Source organism: Nannospalax galili, unplaced genomic scaffold (assembly GCF_000622305.1).
Source record: "Nannospalax galili isolate Female #2095 unplaced genomic scaffold, S.galili_v1.0 scaffold638, whole genome shotgun sequence".
Taxonomy (NCBI): Eukaryota; Metazoa; Chordata; class Mammalia; order Rodentia; family Spalacidae; genus Nannospalax; species Nannospalax galili.
This window is the reverse complement of record NW_008341884.1, coordinates 716,588-737,986: the sequence shown is the minus strand read 5'-3', so window position 1 is coordinate 737,986 and position 21,399 is coordinate 716,588. Positions and strand designations below refer to the sequence as shown.

The 21,399-nt window shown below is 47.6% G+C and overlaps 1 protein-coding gene across 2 annotated transcripts in view; it reads right to left on the bottom strand.

The window, feature by feature from the left end:
- Positions 1–21,399, bottom strand: part of Tmtc1 (transmembrane O-mannosyltransferase targeting cadherins 1) — a 220,634-nt gene that overhangs the window by 2,185 nt on the left and 197,050 nt on the right. For both annotated transcript variants that reach the window (XM_017799233.2, XM_017799234.2), the window contains 6 exons: positions 8,984–9,086; positions 6,818–6,953; positions 5,938–6,082; positions 4,915–5,052; positions 3,576–3,698; positions 167–244 (listed from right to left, as the gene is read on the bottom strand). In XM_017799233.2, coding sequence (XP_017654722.1) covers positions 167–244; positions 3,576–3,698; positions 4,915–5,052; positions 5,938–6,082; positions 6,818–6,953; positions 8,984–9,086 — 723 coding nt within the window. The remainder of the gene's footprint in view (positions 1–166; positions 245–3,575; positions 3,699–4,914; positions 5,053–5,937; positions 6,083–6,817; positions 6,954–8,983; positions 9,087–21,399) is intronic.

Here is a 21,399-nt window from a genome sequence, read left to right as displayed (position 1 = left end):
GATCAAGAGACTTCTAAGAGGAAACGAACACTGGCTTTCAAATCCTTGAGGAGGGCAGAGAGACGGGAGAGAACCTGGGCAGGGCAGGGACCCAGGGTGGGGGATCACAGCAGGGGACCCAGGAGGGGAGAACAGAGGTGGGGAACACAGTGCGTGCCACACCTACCTGGATGTGCCTGATCCCGCCCATGTTCATCCAGGCCTGCGCCTGGTCAGGATCCAGGGCCACAGCAGCTTCATAACTCTGAGTAGAGGAGGAAAAGCTTCAGGTTAGGAGGTGAGAAACATCTTGAATGCCACAGGACTGTGTGGACCTGTTCCTGTATAGGGACCAGCTGGCTCACTCACGATACCAGGCACAGCCTCGAACTCAAGATACCAGGCACAGCCACTTGGCAGGAGCCAACAGTCTGTTATTTTTCCAGAGCTGATGATTCTTACGTGGAGGGCGCAGAGATATGCAGCGTCCCTGCAGGAGACCTGGGAATTCCTGTGACAGCACATTAGTACCTGCCTGGACCTGGGACCGGGGACTTCTCTCACAGCACATTCTTGGGGGTAATACATCATCACAGCAACAAGAAAATCCATGAGTAGTACCCTCGGGCAAACTCCTGTGTAAATTCATCTCCCCAATGGCTTTTCCTTTACCACCAATTAGAACTTTAAATGGGGTGAAGAGACATTGCTGTCCATCACTGTAATCCCCTACACATGTGCTGCATGATTTTGAACTGTATGCCCAGGAATGCCCTCCTTCACTGCCCTGCTAAGCATGTTCAGATATGAGCTGGCCCCTGTACGAATCTGTATGGAGCAGCTGAATTAAACCCCCAGTGTCCTTTGTTGGGGGAGGGCCCTGCTTTGGGAAAGCCCCCTGGTCAAAGGAGCAAATACAACCTTCTCCAAGTCTCATGTCCTGCTGTCCTTTTGTATGCACCAAGATGAGAACTCACTGTTTGGTTTCCCATCCTCCTCCAGTGTTAGGAAGAAGTAAATGATAAATCCTATTTTTAGAACGCCACTGAAATAAACCTGAAGATGTGTTGTCTCCTGGATTAATTATCTGTAGAGATGGGGGGTGCAGTAGAGAAAGTCAGGGTGGGGTTCAAACCCTGGCCCCGTTTCTTGTGGCCTGTGTAACCTTGAACAAGACTGACCTCCAAGTTTCCATTCACAAAGGTGGCAGCAACTGCAACCTTCTGTGACTGTTGCCAAGGTTAGACCCACAGTGCAGTGAGTCTCAGAACTGCTAAGACACTGCAGTCAACTGAGCCAATGAACTGCCAATTCTGTGTTCTAGGACTCAGGCTGATCCACTGCTTAGATGGCCAGAAACTGCTTGCTTTCAACACAGTGTGTTCAGATGAAGACACAGATACACCGTAAGTACTCACAGGTAAATCATCAATAGTGATGCAGTTATGTTAGTTACAGATGGCTTAATGAAGCCATTAAAAGTCTTCGCCAGGTGAGAAGAAAGCCACAATTTCTGAGAGAATATGCTTACAACTCCTATTTCATGCTCACAGTGGTTTTTCCAAATGCCCAAAATTTCCAAAGATACTTTAAACTTAAAGTAAACTTTATAAAACTTTACAAAACATAAACTTATGTTTGCATGTTTACGATGCTAGGGATGGTACCCAGAGACTCCTCAAATGCTAGCCCCGTGCTCTACTACTGAGCTACAGACCCAGTCTCCACTAATATTTTAAAAGCTACTCACTCGTTTGTTCTCCAACACAGTTTAGATTTTACTTTCATAACTAATGAACATTTATAATTAAAAAATTTTAAATTTAATTTTATTACATATTTTATTTATTTTATTTTATTTTATGTGTGTATTGCCTCCATGTAGATTAAGTGCACCCGTATCGTGCAATGCCCGAAGAGGTCAGAAGAGGCTGTCAGATACCCTGGGACTGGAATTACGGACAGTTGTTAGCTGCCATGTGGGTGCTGGGATTCGAACACGGGTCTTCTGCAAGAACAACCAGTGTTCTTAACTGCTCAGCCATCTCTTCAGCCCTGAAAATTTATAATTTTATGGACTGGCTTTGTGTGATCCCAGGATAAAATATGGCCCATCAGCAACACTTTTATTACATGCATTTCTTCCTGATTTCATACTGTGCACAAATTTCATTCCAAAGCTACAGATACTGACTGCCTATAAGATTTATGACGCAAGGCTTTAGAACAGAGGAAGTCAATATGGTTGGGAGATAAAATGAGAGCACACATATACAAGAGCATCATATGTGTGTGCATGCACGCATACACAACACACACACAGAACTAACAATACAGTATACTGAGACATCTTCAAATAACTGATACCTTAATGATAATAGGGTTTAAATTTGTTCTATTTTGTTTTGGTTTGAGTTTTAAAAAAATATTTCAGTTAATTTTTTTATTTTATGTGTATGAGTGTATTGCCTGCATGTATGTAACTGTACCTGTGCTGTGCAATGGCCTCAGAGATCAGAAGAGAGCATAGGATCCCCTGGAACTGGAATTACGGATGATTGTTAGCCACCATGTGGGTGCTGGGAACCAAACCTGAGTCCTCTGCAAGAGCAGTCTGTGCTCTTAACCTCTGAACCATCTTTCCAGCTCTGGGTTTGGGTTTTTTTGTTTTGTTTTGTTTTGTTTTAAGACAATTTCTTACTGTAGACCATGGTGGTCTGGAACTCCCTATGTAGTCCAGGTTGGCCTTGAACTTGTGAGCCTATTACCTCTGCCTCTAGAGTAGCTGAGATTAATTTATGGTGTGCCATCACATCCTGCTGGCATGGTATTTTAAAAAACATTTTATTTGGTGTGTATGTTTGTGTGTGTGTGTGTGTGGTTGTGCGCGCACGCACATGCATGCATGTTGAGGTCAAGTCCTAAGACTTGAACTCAGGTGGTCAGGTTTGGAGGCAAGTCCCTTTACCTGCTGAGGCATCTTGCCATTCCTGACATAGTATTTATTAAGAGTTCAGAAGAAGAAATATCACTAGAGGTATACACTCAACTAGTGTGGTGGTGCACACCTTTAGTCCCAGCACTCGGGAGGCAGAGACAAGTGGATCTCTGTTAGCTCAAGGCCAGCCTGGTCTACAGAGCCAACTCCAGGCCAGCTGGGGCTACAGGGAGACCCTGTCTAAAAGAAACGGGAGAGACTGCAAACTCATACTTAAAGCCAGCCCTGGCATGAACGAAAACCAGAGATGGTGGTGGGTCCCACGGACAAGTCAATGCCCAGAGCTACCCGGGCCCCAGCAGCCTGTAATGGAGGGTCTTCCAGGCAAACAGAGGGTGACCTGGCTCTCTGGAAGAAGACATGTGCAATGCTTCCAGAGTCAAGTTAACGGTGCGAACTCCAAAGACAGCGCAGAGGCACTGCATAACTAGTCCTCAAATCCCAGAGGCTCAAATGAAAAGTCTGTAACACCGTCAACCAACAGAAAACACACTTTGCAAATCGCCAATGAGTTTAGATTTTAATGTTCAGAATTCCTTACAGATTACAGTATTTTAAATCTGCAGACTGAATAGCACAATTTACTTGTTTTATTTACCTCAAAAGCTTTGTCGAGAAGGTTCTGTTCTCTTAGCTGGTTTCCTTTTGTGAAGAAAAGTTCAGATAGGACCTTTGGGTCCTTGGGCTTCAGCTGGAGAGCTTTGTCTATGGCCTGAAGAGCCTGTAATGACAGGAAATGATGGACACAGGAGCGTTGGAGAAGGAAACCTCACCTCCACAGTGGAGTTCACATGCTCTGTTCATACCTGTCAGCTAGTGTGGCATGTGGTGATGAAAACACACCCTTCCTGTTCTCTCATTTTCTCCCTGGGAATTAATGGCCCTGCTAAGTCACTTCATTCATGGTCAGCAAGAATCAAAGGTCCCTGATCACCTCACAGGAAGCATGTATTGTTGCAGTGGGGTTTCCCCTGACCACATCTCCGGATCTCTTGGCCCCCAGTGTCCACTGCTCCTCGGCACATAGATATTGCTCAGAAGCACACAGCTGCATTTTCTGAACTTCAAAGCTTATCCCAGGATAGGGAATCAAATCTGAGGCCTTGCCCTGGTGTGAGGAAATGTCTTCCTTAATGTGTGCATCTTACATTGTGTACTGTTCTCTCGTGCTTGTTCTTCAAGTGTGCCCCTTTCTGCTGCCACAGGGCCTTTGTATGTGCCATTCCAGCCCAGAATCTCCTTAGCTGCTCCTCTACTTACCCATCTTCCTCACTCAGTCCTCCCCTTTCACCTCACACCATGGGGAAACCTGACCTCAGGGAGTCAGGTCGCTGGTTACGCTCAGTCTCTTTCTGATCATACCAATTACGTTTATGACTACTAGATCAATCTTTTGTGTCTTTCTCTAAGTAAGCTCCCTGAGGACCAGGACAGGGATTTCTTTTCCATCTTACTTTATGCCTAGAGTTCACTGCAATGTCTGACACTTAGCAGGAATTCAACAAATATTTTAAGTTGGTTCATGACTTTAATGGTTACGAGGTTTTTCAAAATGGAGATAATCGCTGTCCCAACAGTCCTGCCTCACAGGGTTGTCATGACTGTATCAAACATTAGAAAGAACTCAGAGAGCCAGAGGGCATGCTGTGTGGAGTCGGTTGAAAACGAACTGTGCTAATGAGACACAGGATCTGCAGAACAAAGGGGAGCCAGGGGCGAGCTGCTCCGAAAAGACCATCGAGGGGGTCCAAGGAGCACTCCCTGGAGGCAGAACCTGCAGACTGAGGCTCTCAAGAGTGACCAGCTCTGTGCATGAGGCTGTAGACTGTCTGATTCACTCCCTTTTCTATAGAGACTCTACACAGCCTTGAGGTGCCTCTGGGCCCGGTCTTGGTGCTTATGAGGATGGCTGACGGCCTTGAAAGCACCCTCCCTACCTTTCCATGGTGTTCCTGCTTGCCGTGGATGGCTGACAGGAGACGGTAGCATTCTAGGCATCTGGGCTCCTCCAACAGGATGCGACTGGTCATCTTTTCAGCTTCTTTGGTCTGACCCATCACTGCTAAAACCTGTGCCTGTAGAAACACAGGACTTAGGGCTTAGAAGATACCTAGCCATTCCTTAGCAGAAGAAATAGCTCCACAGAGAGCTGCTTACAAAATACTCTGGGCATCCAGGGCTCAGCATGTTTGCTGACTCACAGTGAGAGCTGAATCATGGGGTTTTGTCTGTCCCATTTATTTAGGGACATGCATGCACTTGGGTGTGGATGGCAGGGATGTCACCAATATCTATATCCAACAAAATGGCATGTGGCTCTTAAAAAGTTGGTGAACCTTGTCAGGGACAGCTTCCTATTGTTTAAGAAGATGGAAGTGTGAAATTCCAAACACTGAGGCGAAGACACTGGCGGTGGGAGTGGTGGCTTTGAGTTGGTTACGTGACAGAATGGAACCCATTCTATCTCTAAAGCATTTAGACATAAAGGGTCAGAAAAGACACGCCATGTACTAATAAGCATAGAGACACATCCGAACATGCTTGTATACACACATCTGCTCACACTCCAAGAAGGAGTGACAGACAAATGAATCAAAATGCCAAAAGCAGTGGATCTGGGCCAAAGGCTACTTGGAACAACTTTACTATTTATGACTTTTTGTCTTGTTTTGGAGCTGGTGACTAGAGCGCAGGGCCCTGTGCATGGTAGCTAAATGCTCCATCAGGGCCCATCCACCCCAGCCTTGTGATTTTGTTTTGGAAGTCTGAAACTGTCTGAAAACACAGAGACTTAGCAGTATGCGTGCCTGGTCCATGGTGGCTGTGCCACAGCTCTGTGAGCAGTCGCGTGATGGCCATAGTCACTGCAGTCTCTGCCACCGGCTCTGAGGCTTTGGACTCCAGCTTCCTGTGCCGCATGCTACACTCCCAGCGTGGTTTGCTCTCCTCCCGAGACTCACCAGTGCCAGGCGGAGCTCCCTCTGTGAAGGCTGGAGGGCTACAGCTTCCCGGTACACTTCCAAAGCCTCCTTGTGCCGCCCGGTGTTGTAATACAGCGCTCCCAAAGGTGACAATACCTCAGCCGTGCGGGCCACCTGCAGGGCGCTGCAGGAAGAGAGGCAAATGGATGCTTCACTCTGGTGTGCTGAGACTGAGGGAGGACTGTTCACAGTTAGAGACTTGCTTGAGCTTAGTCTTTTACTTTTTTTTTTTAATATGTGTAAGTGTATTGCCTGCATGTACATAAGTGCACTTGTGTGGTATAACGCCTGTGGAGGTCACAAGAGGGCACTGGATCCCCTGGAACTGGAGCTATGGATGGTTGTCAGCAGCCACGTGGGTGCTGGGAATCAAACCTGGGTCCTCTGCAAGGGCACACAGCGCTCTTAACCACTGAGCCAACCCTCCAGCCCCTAGTCTTTCTCTTTAAATGAAGGGCAAGTTATACCCTGGACCTGTGTGTCTCTGATGACCTAGGAACCTAGCAACTGAGTCCCAGTGGTCTGGGCTGTTAATGCTGACTGTTTAGGTTCTGAGAGACCGGCAGCCTTACATCTATCCCTGGTACTGAACCTGCTCTTTACTCTGTCGTCCATGGCTTCATCAAACTGTACTAACTAAAGCAGAAGAATCATCCCCACCCTGACTGAGCACTGTAGTCTCACCAGCAGAGGAAGGGGCCAGTTAGCACACACAGTGCTGTGCTGTTCTCTTGCAAATGTCACCTGCACTGGCGAAATGTGCTCCTACTCTGAGAACCTGCTTGTTCCATGAACCAAGAAGTCTGTGAGCAACTGCCAAGGTCCCCAGGAGACCGAGGAGGAAAGGGGATTAGCGCACCGTTTGTACCACTCTTCAGCCATGCTGTTCTCTCCCAGGGACCTGTAGAGCCGGCCCAGGTTCACCACGGCCACGTGATGGCTCGGGCTGAGCTGGATGGCCTGCTGGTAGTGAGTCACGGCCTTCTCTGGAGAACCTGCAGCACGGTGGACAGAGATTAGGGACTCGGTGGCCAGTCTCCCTTCTGACATGTCCCTCTTCCTCTGCATGAGAGCATCGGACCCTCAGTTACTCAGTTTGCAATCAGCTTGCACTTGGGTCTCCTATGTTTGCCGCTGCACAGCTCTGGCCTGCTGTACCATTTACTCACACTTCAAGGAAATTAATAAGGAAGTGGTGATTTTTTTTTTTTTTTTTTGAGACAAGGTCTCACCCTTTGGTCCAGGCTGGACTTGAACTCATGGTAAACTTTCTGCCTCAGTCTCCAAAGTGCTGGGATGACAGGTGTGAGCCAGCATGGCTGGTCAAGTTTTTATTTATCATAGCTGCATCTCATTATACATGGAAAAGAATAGCCTGCTGCAGAAAGCACACAGGACTCGGGCAGCTTCCGAGGGTCTGTCTCAAATCACAGGACAAAAGAGCACATTGCTTTACATGATTCATGTCCGTGCTCTTTTCTGGAAACCATACTTTCATTTGGGGTTCTTAACAGTTTTTTATTACATGTATTTATGGGGGGCACAGGTCAGAGTCAGTTCTTGTGGGAGTCAGTTCTCTCCTTCCACTATGTGGATCCCAGGGATGGACTCAGGTCGCTGGGCTTGGTGTCAAGTATCTTTACCCACCAAGCCATCTCAGTGACCACAATGGTATTAGTTTAATAAGACTCTACACAGAGGCAGTGTCAGCTCGGATTTGTCCAGTGCACCATGTATATGGAAACACTGCGGCCTGCACGACCTTGGCAGGTGTTCTGGATCCTATTTAGTTGCCTCCTGCGAGTTAAGAGACATTTTTAAAACTATCCAAACACAGTGGTCCCTTTATAGATGGAAACACTAACATGCAGGAACACCGAGAGACTCACTAATAATCCCCGGGAAAGTGAGGTCAGAGGCTGGAGGGAGAACCAAATCTCCCAGGTCTGAGAAGTGTCTCCGGAGAAACTTCCTGGGGAAATTAGATAAGTGACTGAGATTCAGAACAGCCCAAAGTCCTCAACAGACTGGACCCACCTGTCTGCACAAAAATCTACCCAGCTCTACCTCTCTAAATACAGGTTGAACTGGAAGACCCCAAAGACACCACGTCACAGAGACACCACGTCACAGGGTCATCAGGGAGTTGCTGTGGCCCTCTTCAGGGGCTGCGGTGGCGGTTTGTTACTGGATTAAAAGGGTAACTGCAGCCCAGGCCAGCGGAGCACTCTCTTGTGCTCTTCCCCTTTGAGACTTAATTACCGTGTGTCCAATGGGTCAGCAGGGGCAGCACACAGCAATTTCATATGTGAAAGTATACCTGCTGTCCTCAGATGACCAGAACGTAAGTTTAAATTCCATTAAACAGAAAAGCTTCACATACCCTAGAGAATAAAAACCTTTCAAGCGTTTCATATTCCAAAGATAATGAAACCCGAATTCTCCTGCAGGGCAGGTGGTCTTGGAGCCAACCAGACAGGGTGGTGCTTTTATATTAAAATGAACTGTCTCGTTGCTTCTGAGAATTCATTACACCCAACAGTGTATGAGGTCTGCACAAATCACAAAGACGATAGAATCCATGCCCAGATACATTCTGCATTAAATAAGATGAAGGAAGTCTATTTTAAAATGCACCTGTCACTGCTGTGTCAATTATAATAACACAGTTTCCGTAACAAGTCAAGAAGGAACAATGAACCAACCCCCGAGGCTTTCTAAGATCAGTTCTAGAAATCGGTTACCATGTGCTGTAACTAGACCAGGAGGTGCGTTCTGCATTGCTGTAGATAGAGGAGTGTTTCAGTATCACACATGCATAAACCTGGGGATCTGTGCACAGATGAGACTCCTTACACCATCAGAGCTATGTCTGCCACCAGGGAGCTTTCCTCAGAGAGGGTGCTAAGAACAGAAGATTTGGAAAAGAGACAGCTCGTCCGCAGTGGGACCCCCTGTGCAGCTGGTGACCACCACTGGTGTGAGAGGGAGAATTGAGGAGTCTCAGCAGAGGGGGCTCACTCACCAGAGTCAACCAGGAAAACTGCGTAGTTGTTGTGTAGGTCCGAACTATCCGGACAGTTCTTTATTCCAGCCTGGTAGATTTCCTCAGCTTCCTGAAATCTTTCCTTTAGAAGAGAACAAAGAAAACACAATTTTAGGGAATCGGCAGCAAAGTGCGTATCGGGAGAGAGCAGAGACAACATGTGCACTATGGGCCTGTCAGACAGCACACAGTTCACAAAGCAGCAGCAGAGTGCGCATCGGGAGAGAGCAGAGACAACATGTGCACTGTGGGCCTGTCAGACAGCACACAGTTCACAAAGCAGCAGCAGAGTGCGTATCGGGAGCCAGCAGGAAAGAGAACGTGTTCACTGAGCATCTAACACACGACTCCAAGAAGAACACTGAGAACTTTGCCTGAATCCAAGGTTTGAGAATTGTCTGAGAAGTGTAAACAATTTCATTTCTAATGCTGCTGTTGGAGTCAGGTACAAGGCATTCTGTGACTTTTCCTGCATGATGCTGGGAATGTATTTCCTAAAAGTTTATTACAAGTTATGACTGAGCATCAGACCCTTGAAGAGGGAAGCTGGGCACAAGTTCCTTAGCCATGACTCCTCAGCCTGTGAATGAAGACGCACAGTAGGTCTGCCATGCCCTGTGCAGGAAGCCGGGAGGCTGACTGGTCCTGCGCAAGGAAGCAGCAACCTCTGCATCCGTCGTGCAGTGACCAGCGCTGCCGCTGAATCCACTTTCCGCAGCACCATTCGGGACAACGGGGAGGTTTATCTGTGGCATATTTTACTTACTGAATCAGAAATCCATAGAGCCACAAAAATGGACATGCTTGCTTCTCAAAGTGTCCTAAAACTGCCAAGCTAAACAAATTGTCAAAGTCAAAGATGAATGAAAATCTCAATGTCATTTTTATCTCAACAATTAACTCCAAAGAGAAATCTTTGTGTGTGTGTGAGTACGTGCATGCGTGTGCACGTTAGAAGACAGGCCCACCACAAACCGTGTAAGACTTCAGTAAGTTATTAACTGCAGCCTCCATGTGTGTAAGGGTGTGCTTGAGGGACCCCAGAAACTACCACAGACCTTAAAAATGCCTTTGTAGCCAAATTGGGTGAGTCAAAGGGTGTTTTCCCCGAAAGGAGTAAATGTGAGCACAATCTCTCCTGCAGGAGTCAAATTCAACAGCAACCGGGTTTTCAGTTGCAATTACCTGAGCTAATCTTAATCCATCCCTGTATTCCAAAACATGGGCAGAGATTACTCCTTTCATCTGGAACTTTTCTTCTGTTTTAGGGTTCATGAGTTACAAATGCAATTTTCAGCAGTCCAAAGAAGTGATAGGATTGAACAGAGCTTTTGTGTCAGGATGGAGGAATGGGGCCCTGCACCCCACTGGCAGGCCCAGCCCCTGAAGTGTCTTCACTTTGTATCCTCTCTCATCTGGTTTGACTCTGAATCTCACACAGTGATTAGCCACCTCCCCACACCCAGAAGACAGTTTGTGGGTGCTCACACCAGCGACCCTCTCCAGATAGCTGACAGTTCTATGGTAGCAACACCATCTGATCCAGAGGCTCGATTCCAAAGGCTCAGGTTCTTGGGCCCCTCAGGCTACAAGTCCTGAGCGTGGTCCCCACTTTGCTTTCACATTTCCTATGGACTTGTGCATTCGAGAGGGCAGGAAAGACGCTATTTACAAGACAGTCCAACCAAACAAGCTTTGACCATCAATGGTCGTGACAAGCCCCATTGTCTACACCAGAATCTCAAACCAAGCACAGCCTCATCACGACACTGACTGGTACTGGTTAAAATCAGACAGCGTGCCGCCATGGGTGCCAAAGTATTCACAGAAGTGTTGTGTCACACCATTCCTGGGGAGATGTGAAGAAATGTTTACTCATCAGAACGGGAAACGATGTCAGACCAAAAGTAAGGGTACCATCCAAGTCCAACTTAGTGAACCGGTGAGTTTTATTGGGGTTACTCATAGGAACAGGAGGGGCTACCTGCAAGAGCAGAAATGATCTAAAGACAGCTGCATCACCAAACGTCCACCGCAGTGTGGGTCATAGCTCACAAAAGCTGAAAACCTGGAGGGCACTGCACAACTCGGGAGCCGTCTGTTCCAGGCAGCTGGGTTGGTCTGAGGGTTTCTCCATAGGCCTTACTGGGTATATAGGCCCGGGTGGGGAGGGCCTAGTGCATCTTGGGTCAGGGACTTCTTAAAGTCTGAGTTGTTTACTTCCTGAGCTTAATGAGCTTCCGCTGAGCTTCTTCGCAGGATGAGAGGTTTCACCTCCCTTGTGGAGTGCAAAGAAAATAGGTCTTGGCGGCCTGAGAGGGCAAAGTCCACAACTGCACTTAGGATGTACCATCCTTACCTCACATAGCCGGATTTTTCCTCAAGGAAAGGAAAGTGAGAAGGGGAGATTCTGGACAAGAAGCCCTGAGTGTAATTTATTCTCTTGGGCCAATGGATGCATGCAGGGAAACCTTCACAGTTCTGGGTACAGGGAGCCAGACAACTGATACTGTGTCAACACAGCAATTCAAGCGCTCTGCTGAAAGGGTCTTTTTGAACTCTATAAATTACTAAGGATTACTAAGGATTCCAAGATTTTTCATTTATGTAGGCTATGTCTACCAATATTTACAAGAGAAAATAAGAAAATTAAGACAATAAAGTCAAATACAAATAATGTGTTTAAATGAAAAATACCTTCCAAAGCAAAAGACAGTGTCTTGGTGTTAATTTAGGTGTGTGTGTGTGTGTGTGTGTGTGTGTGTGTGATAGTTTGGTTTTGGTGGTGCTGGGGATTGAACCCAGGGCATCACACATACTAGTCAAATGCTCCACCACTGAGCTGTCACCCCAGCACTATTAATTAAACATTTTAGAGCTCTCTTTAATGTCTGACCTAGTAAAAGATCACTGGATTCTCACACTGGCTTTCATGACAGTATGTTTTTAACTGTTTTTTTGTGGGTTTTTTTGCTGTTGGTTGTTGAAGTAGATGATACATGACCTCACAGAGCAGAAAAATGGGAAAAGGGCCGGCATTTTAACAGCCTTTTCAGAATTGTGGGCGTGTCTATCATGTGACCAGCGAAACCTGTATATTCAGCAAACTGCAGACCTCCATGAACCCCAGGGAGCCTCACTTGGCACCACTGGAGCACAGCTAAAAGCATGGTCCACAGCAAAGTGCAGTTAATGCACACAAGGAGGACTGTGAGGTGGCCTAGTACAGTGAAGCACTCATAGAGAAAAGCTGCTCTGACACAGCCACAGGTCTGGACTGCCATGGAGACATGCATTCATTCATTCTAATCCATGAAGTAAAGCAGTCACGAGTTTCCTCCTCCTTAGCCAGTGACTGCTTACTAGGATGGCCCCAGCTGGGGGTCAACAGCTCTGATAGCCTTAGGAAGCTGGGGACCAACGGGATCTGACCGACACCCCAGGGAAGCTGGGGACCAACCGACTGACACCTCTGGCAGGCTGAGTCTAGAAACCAGAGGATGTGATATCCCAGAAGCTGAGGATTAACAGACCCTTAACCCTAACAGTGAGTCTGCTAGAAACTACTTGTCACCACAGCTTGGAAGACACTCAGACCTGCTTCCTCTCCCCACTTTTATTTTCTTTACCAAATAGTAAGTGACCAACCGTGAGGGCACCACAGGACATTTCTGGGAAATATTCTATCAATATTTGATGTCTCATTTTCTTTGGTACCCAACCGGAACAAAGCTGTTAACTTGGCACTCTTCCTCCCCCAGGAAACGGCAGGCACCTTCTAATCCTGGGTGTGGTTGTCCCTGGCAGTGTGTGGGCAATGAGACATAACAAGCAACGTAAAAAGGGAGCACTGCAAAGAGGAAACAGCAAGAAAAAAAAAATAACAATAAAAAAGTAATCAAAGAGACCATGACAGTCAGAAGAGGGCGTCAGAACTGGAGGTACAGATGGTTGTCAGCCGCCATGTGGTTGCTGGGAATCGAGCCTGGGTCCTCTGCAAGAGCAGCCAGTGCTCTTAACCTCGGAGCCCTTTCTCCAGCCCCCATTTTTTTTAAATTAAAAGATATCAACAAATAATTGAAAGCTATTGTTATCAAACCTCCCCACTAAAACAGCTGGGAAACACAGTCACTACACTGACTAGCAGAAAACAACTAGAAAATCAGAAATTCCAGGCTGATAGAACAAACTTGAAATAAAGAAACAGATAAAAGCAAACCTGTTCACACAACTTTGAAAACATACCTGTGTGACGGGCAATTTTATTTCAGTCATCATTTCTTTTAGCATGAGACTGGTCCACAGTCAGCTTGGGCTGTGCACAGACGGAGACACAGGAAGACCTGCTAGGCGGGGAAGGTTTCATGCAATTCTTCAGGCTGATGGAGTTTTAGGAAGGCTGTTTCTGCATCCTCTGGTGTCTGAAATGCTGGGATGCTGTTACAAACAGCGAGGCCACCAGGAAATGAACTGTTCAAACAATGCCAAGGGGAGTGGATTCTGCTGTGACCTCTGCGCCTGCCCTGCCTGTGTACGAAGTCTTATTTCATCCCAAAAGAATTCCAGGCACAAGGATAAGGAGTGCCCCTTGGAGGACAGAGGGCACTCCTTCAGCCATTAGGTTTCCACTGCCCTGTAGATTTCAGGGTAAAACCAATTGCCCTCAGGTAGAAGGAAAAACCCTTCAGCTTTTCAAGGAGATTCCTGGATCTCAGAATAGGAAAGACCGTTAAATGATGTCGCCTCTGTGTGTCAGGAAGATCAGGGTCTTCCTCACAATTTGTTTTTCTTCACAGTTTTTCACGGTTCCAACTGTGTGAAATGCAATAGCTCTGCATCGATTTGACATGTTTTCATAAAAAACAACCTGATCAGGAAATCAATTTTACAGAACTCATCTGATACTCTTAACACTTGACTAAAGGAAAGTATGTCTATTGTTCTTAAAACTTCTGCTGCAAAACTGCCTTTATTCCATTGGGGGGAAAAAACACAACCTTTCTCTTGGTAAAAAATGTGCTAACTGTACGAATGAACGCAAAGATCACGGACTGACGCACTAACAGGAAGGGCAAGGTGATCATCCAGGTCATTGTAAAGTCATAACTTTTCATGAACTCAGAGTCCATCAGGTTAGAAAAGACACATAGCTGAAACTCTGGGGTGCCTGCTAAGGACAACGGCTTTTCATAAGGTTGGCACATTCATGCTTTATTTGTTCATAAACACGAACACTCATGAGAGGAGCCATAAGTCACCTGTTAAAATATTCATCAAGACCGGCATGGGAGCTGGGGGAAAGTTTGAGGAGGAAGAAAAGGTTGAATTGTTTGAAGAGGAGGATTTAGAAAGAAGGAAAAGACGGTTCTGAAGAGAGAGATCAGTCACTTCACGCATGTCGTCAAGAGCTCCCCAAACAACAGCAGTGGTTATCGCTGGGGTAGGTTAGAGTGGCAGTTGCTTAATTCCATGGCATTTTTCCCCAGGAGCAATTCAATGTCTAATGCCTGGAGAGCTGGGAAAGACAATGGAAACTATCAGTGGAATCTTTACGTACAAGCATAATTGCATAAGGAAATCGAGGCAGTTTTCAAAAACACAGAACACGGACTGAGAAGGAATAAAGAAAAATGACAGCACAGGCATCAAAGCGACACGTGGAGAAAGGCAGTGTATGTGGTCCGCATGGCTGTCAGCTGGGGGCGAGCTGAGGTGAGACGGAGTAGAAACAGAGCTGACCTTCCTTGGGAATACAAGATCTTCATTCAGTGGTTTCAAAAGGGGAAAAAAAATGTAATTGAGGAGAACAGCCCTTTCCAAACTGCATCACAGATCTCTCCCCCTGGGGCCTCATGAAGACCAGATCATGTCATGATTGATGGCCCATGGTTACCAGGAAGAGTGTCCAGCTGCTTCTCATGCTGGTTCTCAGGGCAGACCATCACACTGAGGCACAATTCAGAGAGCACTGTGGCCCACATGTCCAGCTCCACTCCTAACCGTGAGTGTAATTCTGACCCTGATCTGGAGTGGGTACCGTGTGTTCTTCGTGCTGACTCACTTAGTCACTGAAGTAGAATCTCCTGACCGTGACGTGGCAGGTGTGAGAACACTGTGATAAGTACAACAGCCACCCTCACAGAGTCAGATATTTGGGGGTAGGCCACAGACCACAGAGGAGCAAAGATATGTCAGATGGCATCAATGCTGTGAGAGACACACACTGCAGGACAAGGTTCCTAGACAGGCGTCATCACATCTCATGGTGCAGTGTGGGAAGAACCGGGCACTGCAGGGGAAAGAGATGGATCTGTCGGAGAGATCCGACACACGAGGGAATGCATGCACCATGAGCATGCTGGGCACGCATGCTCACAGGCAGAGGCTGAGTGTGCATTTCTGGAAGGAGGAGCCAAGGTGAACTGATGATGATGATGAGGGAAAGAACCAATCTTCTCTCTAGAAAACCCTCTGGTGTCTTCATTAACGTGCGCCAAAGGCAGCAAGGACAGCAAGCACATGTCACAGACCACCTCAGTTACAACACTGTGTGAACACATGTATGAAAACTCTCCACAGACTGACTTTCTGTCTAAAGCCCACCTACACCATGCAGAACCATCTGTGGGTTTAACCAACTTCAGATAAAAATGCTCAGGACTGCAGAGATGGCTCAGCAGTTAAAAACACTGACTGTTCTTGCACAAGACCCGGGTTCAAATCCCAGCACCCACATGGCAGCTAACAGCTGTCCATAACGCCAGTTCCAGGGGATCCGACAGCCTTTTTTGACCTCTGTGGGCAGTGCACGACACAGGTGTGCTTACCTACATGCAGGCAATACACACATACACGTAAAATAAAAATAATTTTTAAAAAAATGCTCAGAAAAAGGGCTAGGGAGATTGCTCAGTGGGCAAGCGGGCTTGCAGCTCATGGGGACTTGAGTTCAAATCCCTACCACCCATATAAAGATGGCATGGATATGTCCACTGATGCTAGAGTGGCATGAATATTGTGGGAGCAACCAACCACTCTTTAATTGGATTTAAGGTCCACTTCATAGGATGGAGCCCATACCTGACATTGATATCAGGCCTAGGAACCTGAGGCTAGATGAGTCACAGGGGAGAGGGGAGAGCCTAACACTAGTTTTCTACTAAATATCTATTGTATTAAACTGACCCCTAATGACTTATTGTTATACCCATAGACGAATGCATCTCTCAACTCTCACCAGAGGCCTTTCCTTATACAGCAGACAGTGATTAACACAGAAATCCACACCTGGCCAGTGCGCTAAGAACAAGATGCTACAGAATTCTCATTCCGAATAGGACACCTATATCATCAGACTTCTGCTTCCCAAGGCTCAGGGATCATTGTGGAAGAGGGCAGGAAGATTGTAAGAGCCAGAGGCAGTGAATGACCACGAGGAAAGTCTTCTAGACAGCTGGGAAGTTACTCATATGAACTCACAGCAATGGTGACCGCATGCACAAGTCCCATGCAAGCTCAAACCAGACAAAATTCCAGCACAGATATGAGGAACCCCAACCCAACCTAAGGAAACTGTGGCAACTGATGGCTGCTGGGAGGGACAGTGCGCTAAGAACCTTTTAAGGATGGAACTCTTGGTAGATTAACCAGGCTCCAGTGGATGGACTCACAATGAAGGACATTTGGAGACACCAATTAGATGCTATAGGCCTTGTTATATATAATGGAGCACACTAAATTGGGTGGGGGGCAATAAGAGGTGGTATGGATTGTATGAAAATCACAAATATTAAATTACAAATGAAAATAAAAGCTGGTGTGGCTGCAGATGCCTATAACTCCAGAGGCAGGGGTGGGGACATGCAGATCCAGGGAGCTCACTGGTCAGTTGTGCAGTGAGCACAATGGGCTTCAGAATCAGTGCATCTGAAAGGAGGGGACACACAGCATCCTCGGCTCTGGCACGCATGTGCTTGGGCACTCATGCACACATTAACATATGTAGCAGGAGGCCTCCAAAGATGGCATGGACGCAGAGCCCTGGGATTCAGCGAGAGTTCACTTCACTTCCTGGCCCGTAAACAGCCCGCGAAAAGGAGCCCGTCTTCTGTACCCTGCTGGCAAGCCTAGTGACTGCTGACGAAACAGACTGCGCAGCATGGACGCAGCAGAAAGGATACACTGACTAAAGGGACTTGGGGGTGGAGAAAGGGAAATAGAAGGCCTGCCCTGTCCTGCATTAAAAGAGCCTGCAGCACCTCACCTAGTGCTTGCTTCTACCCGACTCCTGGGGTCTGTGTGTTGACTCTGTGCCTCTTGCCCCACCCCCACTAATCGGCAGGGGACCCGATCCAGGTCAGGGTCTTCACAGCTGGCCTCAGGAGGACCAGCAACACCTGGTGCCTGAACAGGGACCCCTGCCCATGGTGCTGGCAACACCCAGAACCTCGGTTCGTTCGGTAAGTAGGACCCTGGATTTGTCTGTTTCTTTGGCTGCTCGAGGGTGAGAGAGTAGCCCCCTCCTCTGTCCCCTCCACTGTGTCTGTCATTTTTATTGTCAAACTAGTTTGTTAGATCAGGGAGGCACACTCTGCCACGTGGTCCCGAAGCCCACATTGGCACCTCCCCCTTCTTGGCTCATCCCGGTGAGTTCACATAAGGGCTGATCCACCCCAAACTCAGAGCCCAGGCTTCGGGTCACCCTGTTGCCTGTCCTGGAGACACCATGCGAGCATACTGCTGGAGGTGTCACAGCCTCCAGAAGTCCCTCACTGAGCACAAGACATTTGGATCCGATACACCTTTACATGGTCGGGGTGGTTTACATCCGAGTGGCTCACAGTGCTTCTTTGCTTCCTTTGTGCCCTCTTGGTAGTCACCCTCGTCTTCTACTTTTGTGGTGAATTCCCCTTCGTGAGACCCTCCCACAATGGGCAATTTACCACTACAATGCAGGGAACCACAAACGGCAGCACTCAAGGTGCTCCTTAAAACCAGAGGGTTGAAAGTGAAACCAAAAGATATCTAAAGCTTTTGGGATGAAGCCACTAATTTGGCTTCACGTGGATGTGGGTCCCTTTCCTGGCCCAAAAAAGGGAGGCCGGGTCAGGGATCACTCCCCTCATATTGTTTGTACTGATCCTCCTAGCCATCATTGCTAGCCTTAAATCCTCCTCTCCTGAGGAAGTCATCTCGGCCCACAACAAACACTTCCAGGAGCAATCTAGTGTAGATCTGGCTATTACCTCAACCCGGACCTCCTGGACCCTCCAGACGAGGTGGACGCGCCACCTCTGCCCCCACTTCCAATAAGGAAGGAGCTCCTTTGCCTATATCTCAGGATACTCTCCTAGAGCTACCATGCCCAAAAATTACCCGCCCCATTACCCGTGGAGTTACTCTCCCCCTCCAATAACCATCCCATCCCTTCCCCTGCTAATGTGCCCCTCCCTCCTAGACCACCCTCCTTAAAGCCTCACCCGCCTTTGTCGCAGTCTGCACTTGCCAGAGCTGTCGCAGACCTGCCAATTTGTAGTTCCCAGCACCCAGCAGCCGCGAAGAGCCAGGGACCCACCCAGCAGCGCGACACACAAAACCCGCGCACCCAGCCAACAGCTGGCATAGCAGCGCGCAACCCGCCGGACCGCAACAACAATAACTTACTAAAGGTAGTCTCAGAACCTTCAGTCTTTCTAAACTGGTGCGCAGCCTATGATGATCAGGCTGAAAACTAGGCACACCTAAATCTCCAATATGGCCTCAACATTATGTTGGACATGCTCACGGGACGTGGACAGCATACTGACCCCATCTCCCAGTCTACTATTGGCCTCCATGCCTATTTTCAACAAGTTTCTGACTTAGCGTTTAAGATCCTTAAATGTTTCTCCCCCTGTGATCCACAAGTCTTTTTCTGTAATTTGATTCAACAGTCAGGGGAGTCCTTCACGGAATTCCTTACCCGTGTCACCGAGGCAGTAGAGCAGAGGGTGGAGTCTGGACCCACATGAGAGGTGCTTATCAAACAGTTAACTTGGGAGGGACTAAACATCCCTACTCGTAATGCTATCGCACCTGTCCGCAATGATAACATTCACAAATGGGTACTCGCTACCAGAGACTTAGATCCCCAGGATGGGCCTTATTGAGGCTTTGACCGCCTCCTTGGAGACTCTATTGTCGCAAGGAAAACCCACCCACTTTGGCGCACAGGAAGGATGCTGGAAGTGTGGGGGGCTTGGGCACTTTCATAGCCACTGCCTAAAAGGTACAGCCCACCCCAAGACTCGCTGCCCCAAGTGCAAAAAGGGGTTCCATTGGGCTAAAGACTGCAGGTCACAGCCTCAACCGGACTTGGCTCCTTTTAACTCCACCCAGGGCGCCCCTCAGCCATGCCCACAAGAGGGGAAACGAGACAGATATTATGGACTCTCCCAATCCTCAACCACTCCCCACTAATGAGCCTGTTCCTAGATGGGACTGCCATAAAGGCCTGGTAGACACAGGGGCTGATGTCACCATTATATCAGAAACTGAATCCCTTAAATTCCCTCATTGGAAATACTGGTCAGGCCCACCAATAAATGGAGTTGGCAGCAAAGAAGATACCAAGCTGGTCACATGTCCAGTATATTGGAAGGACTTGGATGGAAACCAGGGCACAGTTACCCCCATAGTAGTGGACGTTCCCCGTAACTTATGGCGCCAAGACATCCTAGAGGACATGGCTGCGGTCCTTACCATGGATGACCGTGCTTTTTATGATGATATCATGCTCCACGATAACTTGGGACTATCAGGGAGAGGACAACACCTTGCCCAACACCCCCAATCCTAATGGCCACTTTATCATGGATGACCATGCCTTTTATGATGATATCATGCTCCACGATAACTTGGGACTATCAGGGAGAGGACAACACCTTGCCCAACACCCCCAATCCTAATGGCCACTGCCTGCCCGGGATCAACTCCAATCTTGGCCCCCGAGCCGATCCCCATTACCTGGCTTTCTAATGATGCCATTTGGGTGGACCAGTGGCCTATAACAGAACCTAAATTATCTGCCCTCAAAAATTTGGTAGCTGAACAATTGAGGCTTGGCCACATTGAGTCCTCTCTCAGTAAACATAATACCCCGATATTTGTTATTAAAAAGAAATCAGGAAAACACAGACTTGTCCAAGATCTTAGAGCAATCAATGCCCAGATGGAAAAAATGGGCTCACTACAAGCGGGCTTAGCACACCCTACAGCCATACCCCTATCCCATCATACCATAGTACTTGATATCCAGGATTGTTTCTTCCAAATCCCCCTAGCGGAACAAGATAGACCTCACTTTGCCTTCACAGTATGGGAGCCTAACTTTCAGAGAACAGCCAAAAGATACCAATGGAAGGTACTACCACAGGGTATGAAAAATAGCCCCGCAATCTGTCAATTATATGTTAATAAGGCCTTAACCAACATCCCCAAGGACCTAATTGTCATCCACTATATGGATGACATACTGCTAGCACACAAAACTCACAATACTCTACAGGCCACAATACCCAGTCTGCTTGCCGATCTAGAATGTCTAGGTCTCCACACTGCACAAGACAAGTTACAATACATCCAACCTTTCACATTTCTTGGCTACCACCTAGATACAGTAATTAAACCACTTAATCCTTCCATCTTACAAAAACCTATAGTATACCTTGACTGAGCTCCAAGAACTCTGTGGGACTATAAACTGGCTCAAGCAACTCATACTGGTCCCTGACTTGGAATTCTGGGCCTTGTTCTCCCTGCTGGAAAGCCATAATTCACCAACTTCAAGGACCCCTCTCACCCAGCCAACTAAGGATCGTCTTAATGAGATAGATCATATACTCTGGTCTGTGTCACTCCAACATCATGACTCAGCAGAACCTTTACTGGCCTTGATCCTCTGGACTAAAAATGGTGTCTTGGGGGCACTATGGCAGCAAGACCCCTTGGTGTGGATCCACCTGGCTACCTCAGACCTAACTAGGCTTAGCTCTAAGTATGATATTGCCTTCAAGTTAGCAATTAAGGCCCGACAAACAGCCAGATGCATATTCGGAAAGGAACCTGACAAAATTATACTGCCCTTTCCTCTTAAGCATTCCCAAACATTATGGGAAGACTCTCTGGCTTTCCAACTAATGATGTCCAGGTTCACGGGGGAGTTGGATAACCATACCCCCCCAGATAAGCGACTGGCCATCCTGGCCTGTTTGGAAATCACCACTCAGCCACATGCTTCCCCATGCTAGCCATAGGGGAAAAGCTTTAGCCATGCTAGCCTTCTTGGATGCCAATAAGTCCCGTTATGGCATTGTCATTCAGCGCGTGGAAAAGGACGACACCTGTTACGTACAAGC